At 39.3% G+C, this 20559-nt stretch overlaps 1 protein-coding gene and 1 long non-coding RNA gene across 6 annotated transcripts in view; one reads left to right on the forward strand and one right to left on the reverse strand.

Moving 5' to 3' along the window:
- Positions 1 to 585: 585 nt before the first annotated feature.
- Positions 586 to 9107, forward strand: LOC146380727 (uncharacterized). Its single transcript, XR_014801366.1, has 5 exons — positions 586 to 647; positions 5988 to 6140; positions 6592 to 6702; positions 7334 to 7410; positions 7490 to 9107. It is a non-coding gene; the product is annotated as an uncharacterized LOC146380727 (long non-coding RNA).
- A 537-nt stretch (positions 9108 to 9644) lies between these two features.
- LOC146380728 (phospholipase D1-like) overlaps positions 9645 to 20559 on the reverse strand; it is a 51281-nt gene continuing 40366 nt past the window's right edge. For all 5 annotated transcript variants that reach the window (XM_084939996.1, XM_084939995.1, XM_084939998.1 and 2 more), the window contains 8 exons: positions 19978 to 20088; positions 19620 to 19708; positions 18461 to 18574; positions 18135 to 18184; positions 17270 to 17404; positions 15420 to 15573; positions 14475 to 14592; positions 9645 to 14219 (listed from right to left, as the gene is read on the reverse strand). In XM_084939996.1, coding sequence (XP_084796122.1) covers positions 13995 to 14219; positions 14475 to 14592; positions 15420 to 15573; positions 17270 to 17404; positions 18135 to 18184; positions 18461 to 18574; positions 19620 to 19708; positions 19978 to 20088 — 996 coding nt within the window. In that variant the 3' untranslated portion in view covers positions 9645 to 13994. The remainder of the gene's footprint in view (positions 14220 to 14474; positions 14593 to 15419; positions 15574 to 17269; positions 17405 to 18134; positions 18185 to 18460; positions 18575 to 19619; positions 19709 to 19977; positions 20089 to 20559) is intronic.

Consider the following 20559-nt stretch of genomic DNA (forward strand, 5'->3'; position numbering starts at 1 on the left):
ATACCAGTTTTGTTTTGAGGTTCAAATCCTGAAAATTGTGCCTTCAATTGCATTTTAAAATCTTTGTAAGGTCGTCTCATTAAAAAGTGTTTCAGAGGCAAAGAAGCTAAAAACAAATTGGCAGCACCTTATAAAAACGCATTAAATTACAGTGTAAATGTAAGTAATTTATGTAGTTTGTAACTTCTAAATAAGTGCAAACACTGGGTCACCCTCAGTACCATGCCATAACCTTACCATCTATTATAATAATTTACTATATTATAGAGTTGCTTGCATCATAACTGTGATTTATTTTGGTGTGCACAATGAATTTTCCACTGCTTAAATATCAAATAACAGAATTTGTAACATATTTCCCACCACTATTATGAGTCTGAAGGATTAGATGCAAACAACTTCGTTACCTAACTCAGCATACCTGTTTTCAGTGACGCAGGTTGAGGTTTATCAAATGAGGCGACTTGGCTATTTTCCAGATTGAAATTCCTCTTCGTGCAGGTGTTCTATAGGAGTGGCAAAGTTAACTTGGCAAATGATCAAAAATCTCAAGCAGAACAAAGTTGAAAAGAGCAGAAAACTGAGGACATTTCTGATTTGGCTTTGGGATGTCGGAGGAGAAGCTGAAATCCAAACTACAACTGAGGGTAAGTGCTGACAATGCTGCAGTCAGAGCGGTATCACAGTGTGTTTGTGTAAAGTTTGCTTCCTGTGATTCTCTTCTCTATCAGGAACCATTTTTGAAAGAAGAATGAAACTGTTATTATTAGTTTTATTGCCAGATTTACTAAAACTCGATCATCAGCCACACTTCAAATCCCAGAAAGGCCCAAAAGCCTGAGCTCATAAGTATGTATGAGATGGTTTATGTTACACAATTTGAAACTGGCAAAGTACAAACCTACTGAAACAGACTTTGGAGTATCAAAATGTTCTATAGTTAAATTACAGGATCAGAGATTCAAGATTTTTATTTGCCATTTGTGCAGAGCTCTCCGGGTCAAGTTACATTTTTACAAGATAAAAACAAAGCAACTAATGGATCAATCATAGTGTTTACTATATACAAAAACACTGTGCAGTGAGGGTGGTAATGCACTTCTTAGTACTGCACGCATAACATTGCACATTTACACAAATCTGTTTCAGTGAGTATACTGCAACATCAGTCAGTGACTTAATCCCAATGTACATTTGAAGTGAGGTAGTGTTGTGTTATTTTAAGTGTTCAGTGTTTTTTATTTTGCCATCAGTCGTACAGTGGCGGGGAGGAAGCTGAAAAACCTTGTTCTGTGTGTGACGATGCTGTCCGATCTGTTGTGTCTCACGTTGTATGTGCCGTTTTTGTGTCGGAGCAGAGGGTGAGCTGGATGGTGTGAGGAAGAAAGAAAGTAATTATTTCTGCAAATCTCATGTTTTCCAGCTAAATCTGTGACTTTTAACATCTTACGCACTAATGTGCATCAGTTTCTGTGGTGCAACAAATGGGTGAAGTTTGTGAACCACAGTTTTGTTTTGTTTGTTTTGCCGTTATTTGTGTTGGGCATTGTGGATCAGCACCTGCCCTCTTTGCTTAAATAAGATCAAATCTCTTTATCTCTGGCTCTTTATAGCCTGATCCCACTTTCAGAGTCCAGAGTACAATTAAGCAAATTTAACTTTTCCAAGGTTTCTTTTAATAATAATAATGGATTGCATTTATATAGCACTTTTCGAGACCCTAAAAGCACTTTACAGTTGCACTATTCATTCACACACTGGTGGAGTTTAGTTGCAGTTGTAGCCACAGCTGCCCTAGGGCGAAGCTGCCATATCACACCATCAGCCCCTCTGGCCAACACCAGTGAGCAGTAGGTGAAATGTCTTGCCCAAAGACACACACAGCTGGGGATCGAACCAGCAACCTTCTGGTTGCAAGAGGAGCATCTCAAGCCCCTGAACCACTTTTCCATAGATGGCTTTACTGACCTGCCTTAGTTTTGCTGTGCAGCTCCTTTTGTAATCTAGCTAACTCAGTTTTTGTCTGCTGCTCAGTGGGAACACTAAATTACAGCAGTTCAACGAGCTTTTCATGACCCGTGGTGCACTCCCACGCTTCTCTTATTTCTTTAAAAGTAAAACCTACACAGGTACACATCCACTCAAAATTTGTACGACAACTCTCCAAACAAGAGCTCCATCTGAGTTGAAGTTAATCTGTTAGTTATTCTCCTTATTGACTGATTAGTTGTTTGTTTGGTTTATATTTTGTGAAATAATGAAGAAGATGCATCAAAACCAAGTTGTTGTTTCACTGACACAAAGATAATGAAATTTTCTTGCTAAATCTGAACAACTGACATGTTGTTTTGGGGTTTTACTTTTTTTTATTGAATTCAGCTGACAACATAGAATAAGGAGAAGTAGAAGAACAATAATATATGAAAGATAGCCGTCCAACTTGCTTTTCCATGATCTCAGACTTCAGATCAAGTGGAAATATTTTGGGCTTATGAAGCAAGACTTGTACTGGTATTCTAAGGATATTGCCTGAAAGTTTTAAAACAAGCACAATGTTTTCAACCGCTTGCAGCCAACAGGGGGAAAACTTAGGAATAAAGTTGCTTCTAAGAGAGTTTTGTATCGGTGAAAGACAAAAACCTACAACCAGGCGTTCGTGTTACCTGTGCAAAAGATGGTGACGACAACTTTTTCCAGCAATGTGATTGGAAAATATAAATGCTGGGAAAAAAGTAGAAATTCTTGTGGCTATAGGAAAATCATTATTGATTTCTAAAGCTGGACAAACATGAGGAATTCAAATGAGAGCAGAGGAAAGAAAGGCAAGCTGCGCTTAATTGTTCAGCACCTTTCAGCACACGAGCTCGACATTCTTTACATAACCTGAGGTGGAAAATAATGATCTTATCTGGAAGAAGCACGAATGGGATGGATGGGATTTATGTGAGAGTTTAGGCTTGAGTTTCCGTGACAGCCTTCGCCTTAAGAGTATTATTTGTTTTGTTTTGTTCTTTTTTTTTTACTTCTCTGTCTGGAAAGTGGAGTTAGGGGCGTGGCCAACTGGATTAACACTTGTCCTAACCAGACCTGGACTGGCACCTTTTTAATGTAATCTTTTAGTTTATTAGGGTCCGAGCAGTGAGAGTGCGAATTTTGCACACATGTCAGGTCTGGTGAAATATTTCGTATTTTAATGGTTTTACATATGAGCATTGGAAAATGGCTCTGGAGCGCCACCTATGCGTTGTTAAATGCAGCCCTACGAACACATCGATTGAGCTACATGAATGTATTTTGGCACACACGTGTATCATGCTGTGACGGACAAAAAAGTCAGTGGGACCACTGACGCAAACCCAACAGGAAGTCTGCCATGTTGGATTGAAGGTGACATTTTGGCTCCGTTTTTCCCATTTCCACGTCTCGTACTTTTGCGAACTCCTCCTTGGGATTTGAGCGTATAAGCTTCATCTTTGGTCAGTGTCAACTACACACCTGGGCCATGTTAAATTGCGGAGCTTTTGAGTTTTCGGGATACGGCGTGATTGTGGCGCCACAGCGAATTTCGATGATTCGCCATGAAAATCTTATTGCCTCTCATTCTTTCATACATTGTCCGATCTGGACCAAAGAGCACACATATGATAAGGCTCCAGCCCTGAACAAATTTCAACTGCCATATTTGACATCAAGAAGAGCGCCACCTAGTGGGAACAGGAAGTGTCATGTTTTACACTTTGGGGTACAGTATAGTGATGGGTGACATCTGCAGCCTCAAATTTCTCCAGGAAAGCCTTAAGGAGTTGGTCTTGGGTTACAGTGAAAACTGTGACTTTTCGTGAAAGGGTGTGACCCCAGCAGCATGGCGAACATTGACGTCTCGCCATGAAGAAACAAATTAGTATAACTCAATGAAATCCAGTCTGATCAGTACCAGACTTTACAGGCGTGATAACAGACCCGCCCTGAACACATTGATGTGCCCATTGTCAGGAATACGCAGAACGCCACCTAGTGGGAACAGGAAATGTCATGTCTTTTATTTTGTTGTACTGATTTTTACAGGTTTATCAGGTCCACCTCAAAAGCGGTGAATATTAACATCAGTTCCTCATGATGCTTCAGTGAGAAAATTGTGAGTTTAAACTGAACAACGCACCCTGGTGGAAATGCGGTTCACCATGAAAGATGAAGTAGCTTTTGAGGGGCTTGGAAAGTTTAAAAGCTCTTGAAATTTGGCACACACCTCCAATGTGATGAAGTCTTTCTTGTTATGTGATCATTTTCATGGAATATTGGAAAATGGCTCCACAGCACCCCTTACAAAATTTCAAAACATCAGCCCCTGCTCTGTGTTTCATCTATGAGTCTGAAACCTGGTAAGCTTATTGAAGATATCAAGATGTACAAAAAAGTCTCTTGGAGCAATATCCCAAATCCAACAGGAAGTCAGCCATTTTAAAATTAAAGTGTCATTTTCGTGACATTTTCCCCTCTTTTCAGGCCTCATACTTTGACGAACTCCTCCAAGGGATTTCATCAAAATGACGTGATCTCCGGTGCAGGGACTCTAAAGACCTTTGTGATGTTAAATTGCGACGCTTTTTACGTTTAGGGAAATGGGGTGGTCATAGCGGCACGTGGAGTTTCAATCACTCGCCAAAGAGCAGTAATCTGCTGTCACTCAAAAACACAATGCCCAGTATCTCCCAGACATCGCAGGGTGGGTCGACAGTCAAGCTCGGAATTATTTGATAAGTGATTTCTCAGTAATGGTTAGAGCGCCACCTAGTGGGACGACTATAATCATCATTGAACAAGATGAAATTTTAGCTCGTGGTTCTACGCATGAATTCCATCAATGTGACATCAGATCAGACGTGATGGGTGTAGGTGTTGGGTGTGGCTCGATGCGCCGGGGTGCGAGGGCCCTCATAATGCCTCTTGCAGCTTTAATTATAAATGTAACGGAGAAAAATGGAGCATCTAAGAAATAACAATTTGCAACTGATGAAAATATAAAAGTATAAATATAAAAATATCAAATGAATATAAAATTGCTTTTGTATGGGCTCATGTTTACTTACAGTCATGTTTCCGACCACCTGTTTAAATTTTGTGTCTGAAGAAAACGTTGTCCAGGGTGAAAGCAGGTGTGGGAACTTAATTGTGCTGTCAGTGAAAATGAAACAGTTTCTACTTGTTTCTACCTGATGCATGACCAAAGAACTCTGCTCTTCATTCATCTGTGTAAAATGAAACTGACATTTTGTGTGTTTACTTTTTTTTTTAGTTTTTTTTAGTTTGTTAGCAGCTTGTAGTCTCTCGTAGAGCAGTTCTGGCCTCCGCAGCCCATATTTAACACCCCTGCTCTGAATCATTGCAGTCAGTGAGTGTGACGCTATCAGTGTGAAGTACTTAGCTGCGTTTACTCAGTTACTCCTCTGTTTTTTTTCTATTTTTTACATTTAATATGTTAAATGCAAAAAATAGAAGAAAAAAAAGAAGATAAAAAATACAGTTGTTGTTTTGGAGGGCAGCACGGTGCTGTGGTGGTTAGCACTGTTGTCTCACAGCAGGAATGTCCTGAGTGTGACTCCACTGGCTGGGTCCTCCTGTGTGGAGATGGCATGTTCTCCCCATGTGTCCAAAAACATGCATTTAGTGGGGTTAGGTTAATTGGTGATTCTAAATAATAATGAAAGGGCATGCATATAAAAAATATTATTAATAAACCAACAAAATGTATTTTTTTAAATGAATAACTACATGGTTGAGCATGAATGGTTGTCTCTTTCTATGCGACGGACGCAGCTTTATCTCAGAAATACTTAGATGCTATGCTGTAACTATAATTATTCGTGGAGCTCATAAGATGTAATGAATGTAATGAAGTGGTTCCACATTCTTACAGACTAAACCATCTGCCTACTTCCTCTAACAGTGAATAGTTTTGCTCAGTTGTTTATCTTCCTGATCTCATTCAGGTGCTTTGAACCAGTCAAAATGGCGCCCCGTGAAGGATACCAGGATGGAAACATCGCAGAGAAGCACATAGCAGAGACTGGAGCGACCAGCTGGTCCACATTCACAAAGCGTCCCATCAGCCGGTGCTTCAGTTATCACCGCAAACATACAGAGTGAGACAACATTTAACATTCAGCTGTTACAGTGACACGAGAAGCTGGCTGTTCCGAACGTGGATCCGTACATGTGTAAAATCACTTAACACCAACCAGTCGTGAGAATAAATGCACTAAATCTAAAGGATGATTAAGAGCTGGTGGTCACAGTGCCCGTGCACGATATTCTTGACTTTCTATTTGAAACTATCTGCAGCTGACTATAGATTGATGCCAGCTGTATGTAGAAAATGCCCCCAAAGAAGTAACATGGTGCAAACTGTTAAATATAGCTTATAACTTCTAAGTAATAAAACACAAACTTGTTTCAGTTCAGCACACTCCGAGGGCAGCTGCTAAATCCTCAACCCTCGAATGACTCTGACTTTATTGATCTTCTGTACTTTTACTGCAGCCAGGCTACATTTTTCTCTTTTAGCCAAAGTGACTGAGTGAATCTGTCTTTCAGTGATGAGCTACAGATGGACGCACCGAAGTTTCCCACAGCCAAGTTTCTGCTGATGAAACACAACTGCAACCAGGAGCTGATCGGATCTAAATTGGAGAGTGAAATTGTGAAGTAAGCATTAATTCCCTGTCTTTGTCTTGCTTTCTGATACCTTTATTGAGAAAATGCTAGCTGGTCTAAAGAGGTAACTCCAAGTGTACAAAGTTCATGAAGCAAAACAACAACCAAACTCCAGCAAACACCAGGATCAAACAGGCACAAAGTCAAAGTAAAATAGGACATGACCTAAAAAGGACTTGAGGACAAGATTCAGTGTGACTCTGTGGGGAGACTGAAACATAATACAAAGAAAGAGATATAAATACAAATCTCAACGACTCTTAACTAATACAACAACTCAGTGCTGATGGCTGTTCCTCCCTGAGCCTGGTTCCAATGGAGGTTTCTTCCTGTTAAAAGGCAGTTTTTCCTTCCCCGCTGTCGCCAAGTGCTTGTTGTGATTTTCTTTAGGATAAATTACCTTTCAGTAGAAAGTCCTGTTGTGATTTAGCGCTGTATAAATAAACCTGTACTGAACTGAACTTTCTTCATTGTTTGGTTAGTTCACGTGTTTCCCTGTTGTTTTCAAATTTTGTGCAATGCTAAGCTAACCGGCTTCTAGCTGGAACGTCATATTGACAAACTGTGTTGTGTAACAGTTTCAGTGCACTGTTTATAAATGCATGACTTCTTCTTTTTACAGACCTCCGTGTGTGAGGACAAACAGTAGATGTTTTCCCCCCGATTTATAGATTCCAACCTGAACCTTTGAAAAGACACGTAAGTTTACTTCCTCCTGATCACATTAAACCATGTTGTCTTTTTAATTATATATGCATAATAGAAATATATTTCACAGGTTATGCCTAAGATGAGGAATGAAATCCTTGAGAAGCTCAATCGATTCTTGTAAATCTCCTGCCAAACTCAGGGGGGCATGAAAAGCGAGACTGCCGTTACAGTTGCTGTAAAAAGTAACTAGAAAAAGACGTAAATGCCAACAAAAAAAGAGGTGATGCTGTTCAGTTTTGATTGTGTAGATTATATTTTTCTGCATCTGTATTCTCAAGTGTCAAATGTGGATTTGAAACACATCCAAGAATTGGGCCTTAAAGGTTTATTTAACACTGTGAATGCAAAGATAGAACTGGACCAACATGCAGATGACCTGTAGTTATTTAAAGCCTCTGTGTGGTTTATTTCCATAAAATATGTAAAAATCTGTGACGTACTGCAGGTGTCTCTTTATGGTGGATAGTCTTTGATACCAGGGTCACGGTTTCCTACCAACAGATTGATTCCCATCATCTTTCCTTATAAGGCAGTGTTGGATGTTTGTTTGTTATGTGTTTTTCATTTCATGTCAACAAATTCCATAAGAAGATTTCTTTAATACTTCGGTGATTGCTGTGAGTTTTATCAAACAGGGAGAATTTGTCAGTGCTCACTTTCACATCTGGAGTAATCCACATCTGAGATTTTTGACAATGATCAGCCCAGCGTTACAGAGGAGTGACAGTGTTTATGGGCTTCTTGTGGAATTTAAATTGTAGCCATCTGAACGTTTCCACTCTATTTCACTGATATGCTGTTTTTCTTTCATAGAGTTTGTTTGTTGTGGATCCAGTTCAACTGATGTTTGTATTGCGCATCACAGTTTTGTTCCATTTGACGGGAGATTTTTAAAAAGTAGTCATGTAAATAAAAACATTTAAACTGGTGTGTGTCACAGTAGATTTGAGTAAAAAGAAACTAAAGCATTGGTTTGTAACAGGGACTCAATCTTAAATGAGCTGTGGGTCCCTGCTGGCCACTTTAGTGCTAAAGTAGTACAAACAAATAAGAAAACATCCAGAAATCCAAAAATGTAGTGGTTTTTTTTTTCTCTTTTCGCTGTTTCTTTCATTTTAAACTGCAAATGTAAATGCAAATATTTTTCCTCACTCTTAACTAACTGACGCCTTTCTTTAAACTACCAAATAAACAAACTTGTATTTTGCCTTCATATCAAATCATTTTTTGCTTTTTAAAGAAGAACAACAAACAAATCCCCCTAACAAAAAAAGCAGCTTCAAGGGCCAAATTGCATTGTATTCCTTCACATACACGAGCCACAAGTAGGGGTGATTTTCTTTAGGATAAATTACCTTTCAGTAGAAAGTCCTGTTGTGATTTAGCGCTGTATAAATAAACCTGTACTGAACTGAACTTTCTTCATTGTTTGGTCAGTTCACGTGTTTTCCTGGTGCTTTCAAATTTTGTGCAATGCTAAGCTAACCGGCTTCTAGCTGGAGTTTCAAACCAGGAGTTTGAGACCCCTGGTTTGAAAGAAAGGATTTTATTTTTTTTTAAGTAACACTTCCATCATGTGACAAAAGAAAGGCAGGGAAACAGAATGAAATGATTAATATTTAAACAAGTTTCCAAACATTTACCAATAAATGAAGCCACAAAACTACTTTCAGTAATCACATTAATTTCAGCATTTCATGTTATGAATTTAGCATTTTTGTCAGTTTTAAAGACATTTATGCATTTTATAATTTTGAGAAATAGATGATGAGAATTTAAAAATGTATACCATGTTATTAAGAAATAAAAGGTGTTTTTAAAATTTATTTAAAATGTATTTTTCTACAGTGGCCTTCTTAGCTGGACGTTCCTGTTTCACAAACTTTAAACTTTCCATTTTAATTACAGGAAAAAAATGTTAATCTTTTATGAATAAAAAGAAATTTTTAATTTCATTCAACAAAAAAACAAAAACAATTGTGATATCATGAAAAAATATGTATTTCCATATAAGGGTTTAAATCCTAAAGAATTAGACTTTGATAATGAAAACATTTTAATATTTAACATCGTAGGTGCTGAACAGCCCATATAGATCCAGCACAGTGAGTGCTTGTGCCTCTGTGTAGATTGACAGAAAACTCTAAAGAAGATGCTACTGGGCGTGTCAGTTCAGTTTAACTCAGACTTATACTAAGGAATCACTGAACAACACAATCAGATGCTTTTCAATGACTTGTTAACACCTCATTTATTTAATCCATCATTTCAAAAAGCAACACATGATGTGGTATTGCAGATCACTTTAAGGGGCTGCCACAAAGAAACAAACTGTGCAAATAGTGCATTTTTATAGAGATACAGCAAAAAAAAAAAGGCAGACGAGAGAAAAGCTGAGATTCAAAGAACACGAGCAAACAGTCAGATTTCAGCCATATTTCTGTGTTTAAGTTGATTGATTTGAGCTCAGCCTTTTATATTTTAAGCTTCCGATTTAGATTTAATCTGATATCACAAAAGCTGAAAAGGTGAGGAGCTGAGAAAGCGCTGGACCAGGAGGTAGAAACACAGGGAGGTAGAGAGGAAGACTAAACAGAAAGAGCACACTTAAGGTCCAATTTCCAACAACATTAAAGTATCAGGTCTATCTTACAGACAGACACACCGATTAGCTTCAACAATGGCTTTAAAGAAAACTGTTCAGCTTATAAAGTTCACACGTTTGTCCGTGACGGTTTAATGGCAACGAGCTGCTGTCATGCTGTCAGCTGCAGTCAGTAAAGATCCTTACATGTTTCAAATTTACAGCACAAAACAGCATCATGCAGAGGAACAGACCAACGAGGAAGACACTAATAGTGATGCTGCATTCCAGATGTGTTAGAAGATCAGAAGATTCTGATGCATGAGGCTTCATACATCAGAATCTGGTTAATCAGAAGGTATTTAACTGTAAATATTCCAAACCTGCAATAATATCTTTTGGCAACTTGAGGGGAGCAGAAACAAAGTACAAAGACAAAGCTGGTGTAATATCTTCTTGATAACGCACTTAAAGAAACATTTTCCACAAGGTGAAGCCATGTTTGCATCCACAAAAGTCCTCTTTTAATTACCAGAAGTTGGGGCTGATTTGAGCAATAAAAGGTTAAAACTAAAATAATCTATTTTGACATTGACATGGTCACGGTGATATTTACCCAAATTTTGACATAAATCAGTCAAAGTCCACAAAGTCAATATGAAATCATGAAAGTCTTGTGGTCTGACTTCGTCGCACTTTACACCAAAGTGCAGTTCTGTTCCAAATAGGACCAACACTTAATCCAATTGCAAAGGAACGCCACAAGCATTGAAGGCTTTTGTTTGTTTTATTCTCCTCAGCTCTACACAGACTATCCAAGTAGCCAATCAGTATAGTGTTGCATGTAGCAGCTGAACTGTAAGATGCAATTCTTAGAGTAGGTGGAGACCAAATATGCAGCTGAAAGAGTGAAAGTTTGACTTTTGGGGTGAATAGTTGATTCAGGATTGTGAAAATGTGACAGAAGCTACTCTTTTAGATCCCCCATGACTGTTAACACCGGATAAGTTACAATGACTAAAAGGCAGAATGCAAATAGTATCATAAGTATCACAGGCAGACGTCCTGATCTAAGATAAGAGAGCTTTGATTGACTTCATGGTAGCAAAAACATGTGACTGCAGTGTCTCATGGTAGCAACGCTGCACACACAAGTTCACCAAGGGGAGATCTATCCAAGTACCACTGTTCAATCATTCAGTCAACCAAACATTGGGAATCACCATCTGGAATAGTGACAGACTTTGGCATCATAACTTTCCGAATTAGATTTGATGGATATTCAGCAGGTGGACTCAGTAATGGACAATCACGTGTCTTTATTCCTGCTGCTTGTCTAAACTGGCAACAGTTTGCAGACACAGTCAACAACTTACTAAAGTGGTAACATGTTGTTCTACCGCCCCCTGGTGGACATAAAACATCCATTATACCAGTAACAAACTAGTATTACCTGTTAATGCAAAGTTAGCCATTGTGGGAAATTTCCGCTTTCTGACACAAAAGGAAATGCAGCAATGTAATAAACTCTTCATGCATGCTTCTCCAAAATAAAATAGCTTTGTACAAGTCTATAATTTCCTAATAGTTTCCTGGAAATAGTGACACGTTGTATGAATTGATCTCAATAACTGGAGTCTTTCTAAAAGTCAACCAATGAAAATAATTTATTACATCTAGAAAAATGTTCCCAATTACACACAAGTAATAAATTAATATTTATTATTATTTAAATCCCCCAATCACCAAGTTACCGTAATGGTTTCCAGAAAAGTATTATTAGGAAATTAGAAACCAGCAACATAGAGCTACATCAGTACAGCTGGTATAAACGTAGGTCACTTGAGGCTTAAGTCATGCAGAATCCACAGTATGAGGAATGTGTGTTAACATCAGCGTACAGTCCGTCATCTTTGGCACGTTTGATTTCCTGTTTGACATAAATATTAAAAGCAGCCACATGAGACAAGTTTAAAAGGAAAACATGTGCAGAGACGCCCGACAGCTCGATCCGGCTCTTCATCCCCGCCTCTGCTCTGCTGGATTTAACGATTTAGTGTCTTTTGAAAGCAGAAGAGTCAGAGCTGGACGTTGCATAGTGTTGTTAGAGAACAGAGGCTCAAGCTGTACTTAAAAAACAAACAAAAAAGGTAGAGTAATAGCTTCACGGTGACAGGGGAATTTCATTTTTTCCTGTAAACACGAGGCCTAGATTTTCAGGCACTGTAGAGTCCATCGCTCCCTCTGTTGCTGGTTTGTACGCCCATGTCTGTTGCTTCTGTTCAGAAGCAACCTGTGTGCACATATGAGCTCTGGGAAGCTGTGGAGTCTCTCAGTCTTTGTAAGGTTAGGTTCATAGATGTTACATCACAGCTGGCGCCATGCTGGAGGTGACGTTTACAAGGCTGTAAACAAAACTGTTGTATGTCTGTAACAAAGAGTCAATTCTGGTTTTTGGAGCTACTAAACACAGAAAGTAACACACACCAATGAGCCACAACATTTAGGTCTATCCACCTTCTGTCATAAATCAGATGGTGGATAGTCATGTTAAACATGGCTGAGCCCAAAACTCTCACTGCTCCAAACCCTCCGTTTATAAAAATGTTTCCACTATTGGCTCTGTATGATGTCACAAAGTGGGGACAGTCATAATGTGGTCACCCCAGGCTGTGAGAACAGAAGTCCTGGCAGTTTAAATGAATAACATTTGTAATTTTGATGCAATTAAAGATTCTGCCCCAGGGCCCTGGTATTTATCACCAAGCTCATGCACATTTACATGCTACCACCCGTTGCAACAGCAGTGGTCTCCCCCACAAAGCAAAAACTGCCCATGACTTGAGGTCCATGCCTGACCCTAATGACTGTCCTTTAATAATGTGGGCTGCATTGATTGCTCTGCCTGCTCTGGCTCATCCTGCTGATGGTCGAACAGATTTTAGTGGAGTTTAGAAGTTTTGGCCTCTAGGTGGAGATCGTGTTCCCGGGAAGGTTTTGCGTCAGGTTTCATCATGCTGGGACAAGACCGCTGCTGTCAGGGAGTGTTGGTAACATAAAAGGGTGTATGCATTTAGTCTGCAACTATCTTTTGATGGGATGCCAGGACTCAAAGCTTCTCAGCAAAGCACTGTTTTTTCACAAGATGTGATTCACTTCACCTGTCAGAAGGTTTAATGTTGTGGCTGCTTGATGTATGTTCAGGTGTGGTCTCGTATCTTAGTTTAGAAACTGGAGCTAATTAGAGCTTTTTCAGATTAGTGTAACTCAAACAAATGTGGGTTTGAACAAACCCACAAAAGCCTGCTTGGACAAAATATGGGGAACTGACCGCATTTTAGTTCCTGCTTTATTGACATGAATATTCAGAAATATTTCTGCCTTAAGGGCAGACATTCCTCTAAAGCTGCAGCTTAAAGCTCATCACAGTAATTAGTAGGTGTTTCTAAATAATCTCTGATTTCTGTGATTTCCTTGTGTGACACAACCATTTTAAACGGTTTTGACCACACCTGTTTTCCTGTGGCACGCCTGTTGAGGCTGCCAAATAATCTATTTAAATCACATAAATTGTCTGTTGTCAATACATTTATTTATCATTTAAACTTCATGTATGATTTTATGTATGATTACTTCATTTTTCCAGTCTCTGCTCTCTGTGAACATGTCAGCATTCTTGACATGGGTCTGTGTGTTTGTGGAGAGTCTGAATCCAAATACTCACCACTGAGAACTCCTCAAGTGGCCATGATCAGATTACAGTTTAAGAGTAAATGTCTCCTGAGAGTCTCAACTCAGGGAGATGCTGTCTTGTTAACATGCAATCATGAGCTATAATCTATGATGTGAAACAGAGATCATAACATTTAAAAAGCTCCAGCATGACCTCATCTGTTTTTGGTCAGAGCCCCGTCAGACCTCCAGAATGGCGTCAGAGTGTTTTCTATCCACCTTCCACTCAACGAACACAGACGTGCCCCCCTCTGCCTCAGGTCCAGACCTCCATGGGCACCATAGCCTCCTTGGAGCCGATGGGTGGAAGCAGGTTTTGTTCAGACAGGAACTGAAGAGGAAACTGAACCAGGAAGCCACGGATCTTCTTCAGCTCCTCCTGAGCCCGAGCCGGGTCCTCCTTGTCCAGGCCGGCCTTGGCCAGGTAGCCCTCCAACTCCATTATGTTACGGACGTCGCTGGATGGCAGACAGCGGAAAACCTGGAGGAGCAGGAGAGAAACAGGAGCTTGGAGCAATTTTTTAATGTCATTATTCAGGATCTATGACTGATTATGTATTTATAGTATTCCTCCATGACTGTGTGACAAGTGGAAAAGTTCAGCTTTACCTTCAGCTGATATGCTTGTAATTTTAATATTGATTAAATCGTCCATTAAATAATAGAAAACTCATGTAAAAATATATTTTATAAAAAGAAAGAAAAAGTTGAGCTGAATACAAAGGAGTACACTCACTCGCTGGTAGATGGAGGCGTTGCGAGCGCTGGTGGACATCCAGACCTCCTTGTAGAAGTGATCGCTGATTGGATCCGAAACATCGATGGTGGGATCTGTGTAAGTGCCGAGGATCGTCCTGATGGACACAGGAGGAGGGTGAGACACACAAAGATATACTGAACAATATAATAAGTAAAAACAGAGCAACAACCTGCTTTAAAATCTTTATATTTCATCATAAAATTAAACAACCAAGACACTTAAAGGGTAGAAAATGAATATAATAATCATACAAAATTTACACATTTACTTCGAGACTAACTTGAAAAGAATTTAAAAGGCAAATAAGGACTATGTATAAAAATGGCTCTAATTCCTAAACAGTCAATGCAATACTTTTGCAATATAGCATAACTTAAAGCTTAAAGGCTGCACTTCAGTCACATCTGGATTGTTTAATTTCATGGATTGAACCAAATATTAAGAAGCAGTGACTGTGTGGATGTTTGCACTATCACACCTCTTTTTATCTGTTCTCTGGTTTCTTTTTTCTTTTTGAAAGAAAACAATGTAACTAACTAATCAGGACCTAGATGTCAGTATGGATGCAGAAACTCAAGTCGTGCGTGATGTGAAGGGAAATTTCCAAACTGGCAGAGGTGTGCAGTCTGAGACTGTTTGAAAGTCTGAGAAGTTTGAAATCTGCACCCAGTGAGAGGTGGTGAAGAGCCAGAAAACAAGGAGGTTAGGAGAGCAGTAATGCACTAATATTAAATGAATCTAAAAGAGGGGTTTTGCCTCAAACACGCTCCTTCAGGCTGGGACTGAACCTCCCATTCTTTCACCACGTTAGCGTTGGACAGCTGATTTGAGAATGTAAGTTTCCAGTTATCATCATCATTAAATAATCAGTGTTTCTGTCAAATAAGCCTTTCTAATGTGTAATTGCACATTTTTCAGTACTTGAAGCACTCGAGACGGAGCTGCAGGGCGTATTTTCCCGCCTTGTACGGCTCTCCGTCCATCACCGAGTCCACCATCTCCGAGTCCTCTACGATCACCGCCACCTCGCTGTCCCGCTTTCCCAGCATGCTCCGGTCGTTGATGTTGGCAGAACCTGAAGAAACAGAGGATCAAACCAGGCGTCGAGGGACAGAAAGCACCAGCAGGGGGCGCTGCAACACTGGATTTTAGACTGTTTAGGTTTCTGCTGTTCAGGCTGTTTGCATCTCCCTCACAGCCAGTTTGAGTGTACTGGAGGTTTCTTCCTCCCCATTTTCACTTCACTTTATGTTAGAATCACATCCTAATCATAAGACCTGCAGCTAAACAAATACATTTCACTAAAACTATCACAAGACACTAAAAGACTTAATTACAATTAATTCAACAGGAGAGTTTTTTTTAATAAAAGTTTACTTTTACTTTCTTGTGCTAATTCAGTTTTTTAGGGAAATGTTTTTCTTTTAAACTTGTCTTTGTGGGTGTGGGCAAAATGAAAGCACCAACTTCCCATTTAAAAACAGAGAAAAACACATTTATTCCTAAATTTACTTACGACGCAAACAGCAACAAAACAGTCAAGACATCAGCAACATATCCTGACAGTATTATAGGATGCTGACACAGTTCAGTGGTCAAGAGTTACTACCAACTATCACCTAAGCTTAGAGATGATTCACAGAAAAAAGATCTTGAGATGAAGTTTGAAAGAGGAAGTTCTGCTCCCTCAGATTATCTCTTCATTCTTCTGTGGCCGAGTATTTTTGTTATTTTAACCATCACTTCCCTACATTGTCAACCAATATTTATAATACTGATGTCACCACATTATCAGATAATTCTGCCTTTGAAATCTACTAACTCTCCTCCCCATCACCACCACATCCGTCCGGGTGTCAACGACTCTCAGATTATCCGTACACAACACTCTGGGCCTTTCTTATGAAAACATCTGAGAAACTCAATCATTGTCTCCCAAATTAACCCATCAGAGTCTCATTTTATATCTCGATATATAAAAAAGTGGCTTTAGATGATGCCACTTGTGGCCACAAGTGGTGCCCTCCCACAGTGGGTTTAAAACCTGAACTAAAAACCTCGAGATTTTAATTCAAGCGCCTGAAACTCTGAAACTGTCCACAGTAAGAAGGTAACATTTTTAAACAGCATCATTTAATATTAAAACAAACAAACAAAAATGTAATACACTGCCTTTGGTTGTTTACATGAAATGATCCTGATGATTTTATAACACACAAACCAAGAAGTCAAATCTAAGGAATCCACTTCAGTAATTTCCTTAGATTCACTCATTTTTGTCTTTTACTCCAAACATTTATTTGCAAAAATAAGAAAACTTATTGTCTTTTACAGCTACTATGTCATGATATACTAACAGTGATCAAAATAATGTATAAATTATACTATTTATTGAAAATTTATAAGGAAATTCTGAATTAAATGATTAAAAGTCTTATAGCAATTTCCAAATAAAACTAGAGTTGTGGAAACGCGCGTCTTTAAATGAACTTATAAACCGAATAGATCATCAGCTTCCTGTAAAGCACTGCATCTTCCACTAATCTGCACAAAAGACAAACTCTCATCAGAAACAGGTGTTTGATTTCATCTCTCTCCATCTTTGAAAACTGTCTTATCTTGTGGAAACTGAGTCGTGACTTTGTTTTGAACCATTTTAAAAACATCTAAAATCTTCTGACACGTCTCACTCTGCAGCTCTCATTTCTCGCTTCTCTATTATACATGTTCAGGGTGGAATTTAATTCCTATACTCAGTTGAAGCTGCTCACCGATGACGACGGTGTTGTCGTCCGCGATGAGCATCTTGCTGTGGACATAGATGAGCTCAGTGACGAGCTTCCCCTCCAGATCAGTGTGAGTCCTCAGACCAGCGATGGAGATGTAGTTTATCCAGTTATCTCCCACTGCAAGCAAACGCCACACAGTTACAATCACATCATTATTTTAGCAGTTTGGGGGGTTTGATCATTGAAATTGTATAGAAAGAGCCGAAAATCCACACCGTCACCTAGTGTTTGCTCATAAGGAACTGACTGATGCGCTTCTCTGGCTAATACTATAGATTATTTATCTTACAATATAAAAGTGTGAGTTGGTGATATACAAATGAAACCGAAGTGAGCGAGGGAACTACGAATAAAATGTTCAAACTGACTCAGGTAAGAGCTTCATTGCTACAACTACAATTTACAGGAAAACTGAAGTTACTGTAACACTCTGTTATGCTCCTGCTGGAAATCTACACTGTAACTGGAATCCCATTTTAACTGTGACTATGACTTGAATGGCTTGGACGGTTTCATTTTAGGGATAAAAGGAGTTTCTGGTTACTACACAAGTTAGGACGTAGATTTCCCGCAGAAGTATAAACCAAGCTTTAGGCATTACTGCACAAATATACACGATAAACAGGATTTGAGATTAAAAGTCTATCTAAGATTCAGCTGACTGTAAATAAACTGCTTTTTTCAGAACTTGAAGTTAATTTATTTGCTTAACCCCACATATGTTAAAGGCTGTGATACAATGATGGAAAATACAGTGGATACAGTGCAAAGAGAGCTCATAGTCCCAACCAGAGCGGCTACGTGACACCCTGTAACAATCAGGGTGTTGCAGTTAGTGCTGACTTACTCTCTCTCTTGAGCTGGGAAATGATGGAGTGGTCTCCTCTGTTCATGGTCCTGCAGGGACAGAGAGACAGAGGAGGATTAGCAGCAAGTCCACATTCCACACAACACAAGGCTCTGTGTGTGTCAGCATGTTTGAACAGGAAGCGCTGCCTGTTTACTCAAGAATGTGGGCGAGAAAAAAATGCTTCAACAAAAAAAAAGGAACGGAGTGAAGGCACACAGCACCCACACACACGGCAGATTTAACAGGTGTGTGTGTTAAAAGGTAAGGTGTGGCAGTGGTTTAACATGGCTCATTCTTTGTTACTTACAAAAACACACACACACCTGTAGTTGAAGTGCATGACAGCCTGGATGGCGCTGCCGCCTCCAGTGTTGATGTCTCCTTCAAAGCCCGGCAACAGCGGCGTCACCACATAAACGCGATACGTTTTACCCTCCCTAAAATCACACATAGAAAATCACAACATTTCAGTGTATTTATGAAGCTTTTCACAATATTTTAGACTCTTTTGTCTTTATTTGATGACGTCCAATGATTGGCAGCTTTTCCCTCAACTGCAGAGTTCGCTACCAGGCTTGACACTTCAGATGGTGATTAAACATCCATTAACTGTCCATCAATTTGGCAACCTTATCCGAGATGCCATCAAACAAAGATCAGTGCCTCCAGGACCAGAACATCCGAAATATCCAATAGCTTGGTCGAGGGTTATATTCGCGCTTCACTCATTGAAGGCTATTTTAATGAGATAGCTCAGTAACTTGAGAGGAGGAAGAGGTACTTCAGTCCTTCTAAACATGACTATAAAATCAAAACAATCCTCTAAATAACTGTACAACAACAAGCAGTCCGTGAATTTTCCAGAATGGACATTGTTCTTGTGCACAACTTTGACTTTGAGCCCAGGAAGTTGGTGCAAAAACGGATGTGAAGCATAAACTCAGATAAAAACGTATCTATGCGGGTAAAAAAAACCACATCTGCTATAGTGTAAATAAAAAGATTTGATTAAGAATTTGAACTTCCGAGTGTGGCCATTTTAAAGATCTTTAAATGAATTATGCATTAATTATGCTACACATGTTTTCCTGCGTACGCATCCACTAAAGCTGGAAGGTTCATCAAAAACCCATCCTGGACTGTTTATAAACTGAAGCCACAGAGACGTCGGGGCAGGTTTGTGTTTCTGCAGGATGGAATAAACTTCCCGCCAGCAAAACATCACAGAGAGGAGAACCATCGAAAAGGAAAGTATCCAACGAGCTCTTCGACTGTGTCAGACCGAGTTCATCTGTTAAACATGTGGAAGGTACACAGAGCAACACAAACACTGTGTTTCTAGGAAATAACGTCACAATAAACCAGAGCGAGTGTCGAGTCCATTGGAGTGTTTTTACTCTAAACACACAGCAGCCACACAAACATCGACAAACTGTGTGTTCTTTCAGCGTTACGCTGTGTGCGTGTGCATCTGTGTTTTACCTGTACGCACGAATGATGCGCTCTGCAATCGCGTCTCCTATCTGGTTGAAAACATATTTGTTGTCGGCACAGCTGATGAAGAACTGATTCTGGGAGATAAAAACAGAAACATTCTTATATCCTGTACAAAGGTCATAAATATTTTCAGCACAGTGAAGAAAAGCGAAGTGCTCCTATGGATATCAAAGCTTCATGCTGCATACGCAGTCCTGATTCTGCAAGAACATGAAGCCAAAATAAGGCTGAAGCTTTAAAAATCAAGTTGGTATCTTTCTATGTTGTAGCTTTTAGAAACAATTTCTACTTTTGTTGTTATACTTCTACTACAGGAAGGTGTTATATCTGTAAAAATGAAAACCTCTATGTAGATGAAGTGCTGGCTGTTCTTGATGACGTGGACGTAGGCATTGTGGATGGACTCTTCATGGTATTTGATGCCAGCAGACCAATCTGAAGCTGAGCGCAGGATCTGAGGGAACACAGATTAGCGATGGGAATAAGTCACAGGACTCTGTTTCCTGTCACTCAGAGGAAACTTCACAGACAAGATTTATTACTTTTTTGTGTTTATTTCAGCTTTTACAAAACATTTACAAAAAAGTTGGAAACTCTTCCTTGTGAACATGTTTCTATATTTGGTTATCAGCTAGTTGTATTCCCATTTATTCCCATATTTTGATTTTATTCTGCTTAATTTTTCCATGCTGGATAACCTGATGTGGGTTAGCAAATAAATTACAAACAAATAACTACGTAGAAAATTTATAACATTTTTAACATTCCTTTTTTATGTTTTGGGAACCTCTGAACTGTATCTCAGATGATGTTTTGTTGGTTTGAGTGTGATCTTCAGCAGGTATTTTGCAGTTGAACGTGAAGCAGCTGGAATGAGAGTCAGCACCTCCAAGTCTGACCTTGTACAGTTTCCAAGTATGAGGTC

Source organism: Perissodus microlepis, chromosome 9 (genome assembly GCF_051167445.1).
Source record: "Perissodus microlepis isolate ML-2025 ecotype Zambia chromosome 9, ASM5116744v1, whole genome shotgun sequence".
Classification (NCBI taxonomy): Eukaryota; Metazoa; Chordata; class Actinopteri; order Cichliformes; family Cichlidae; genus Perissodus; species Perissodus microlepis.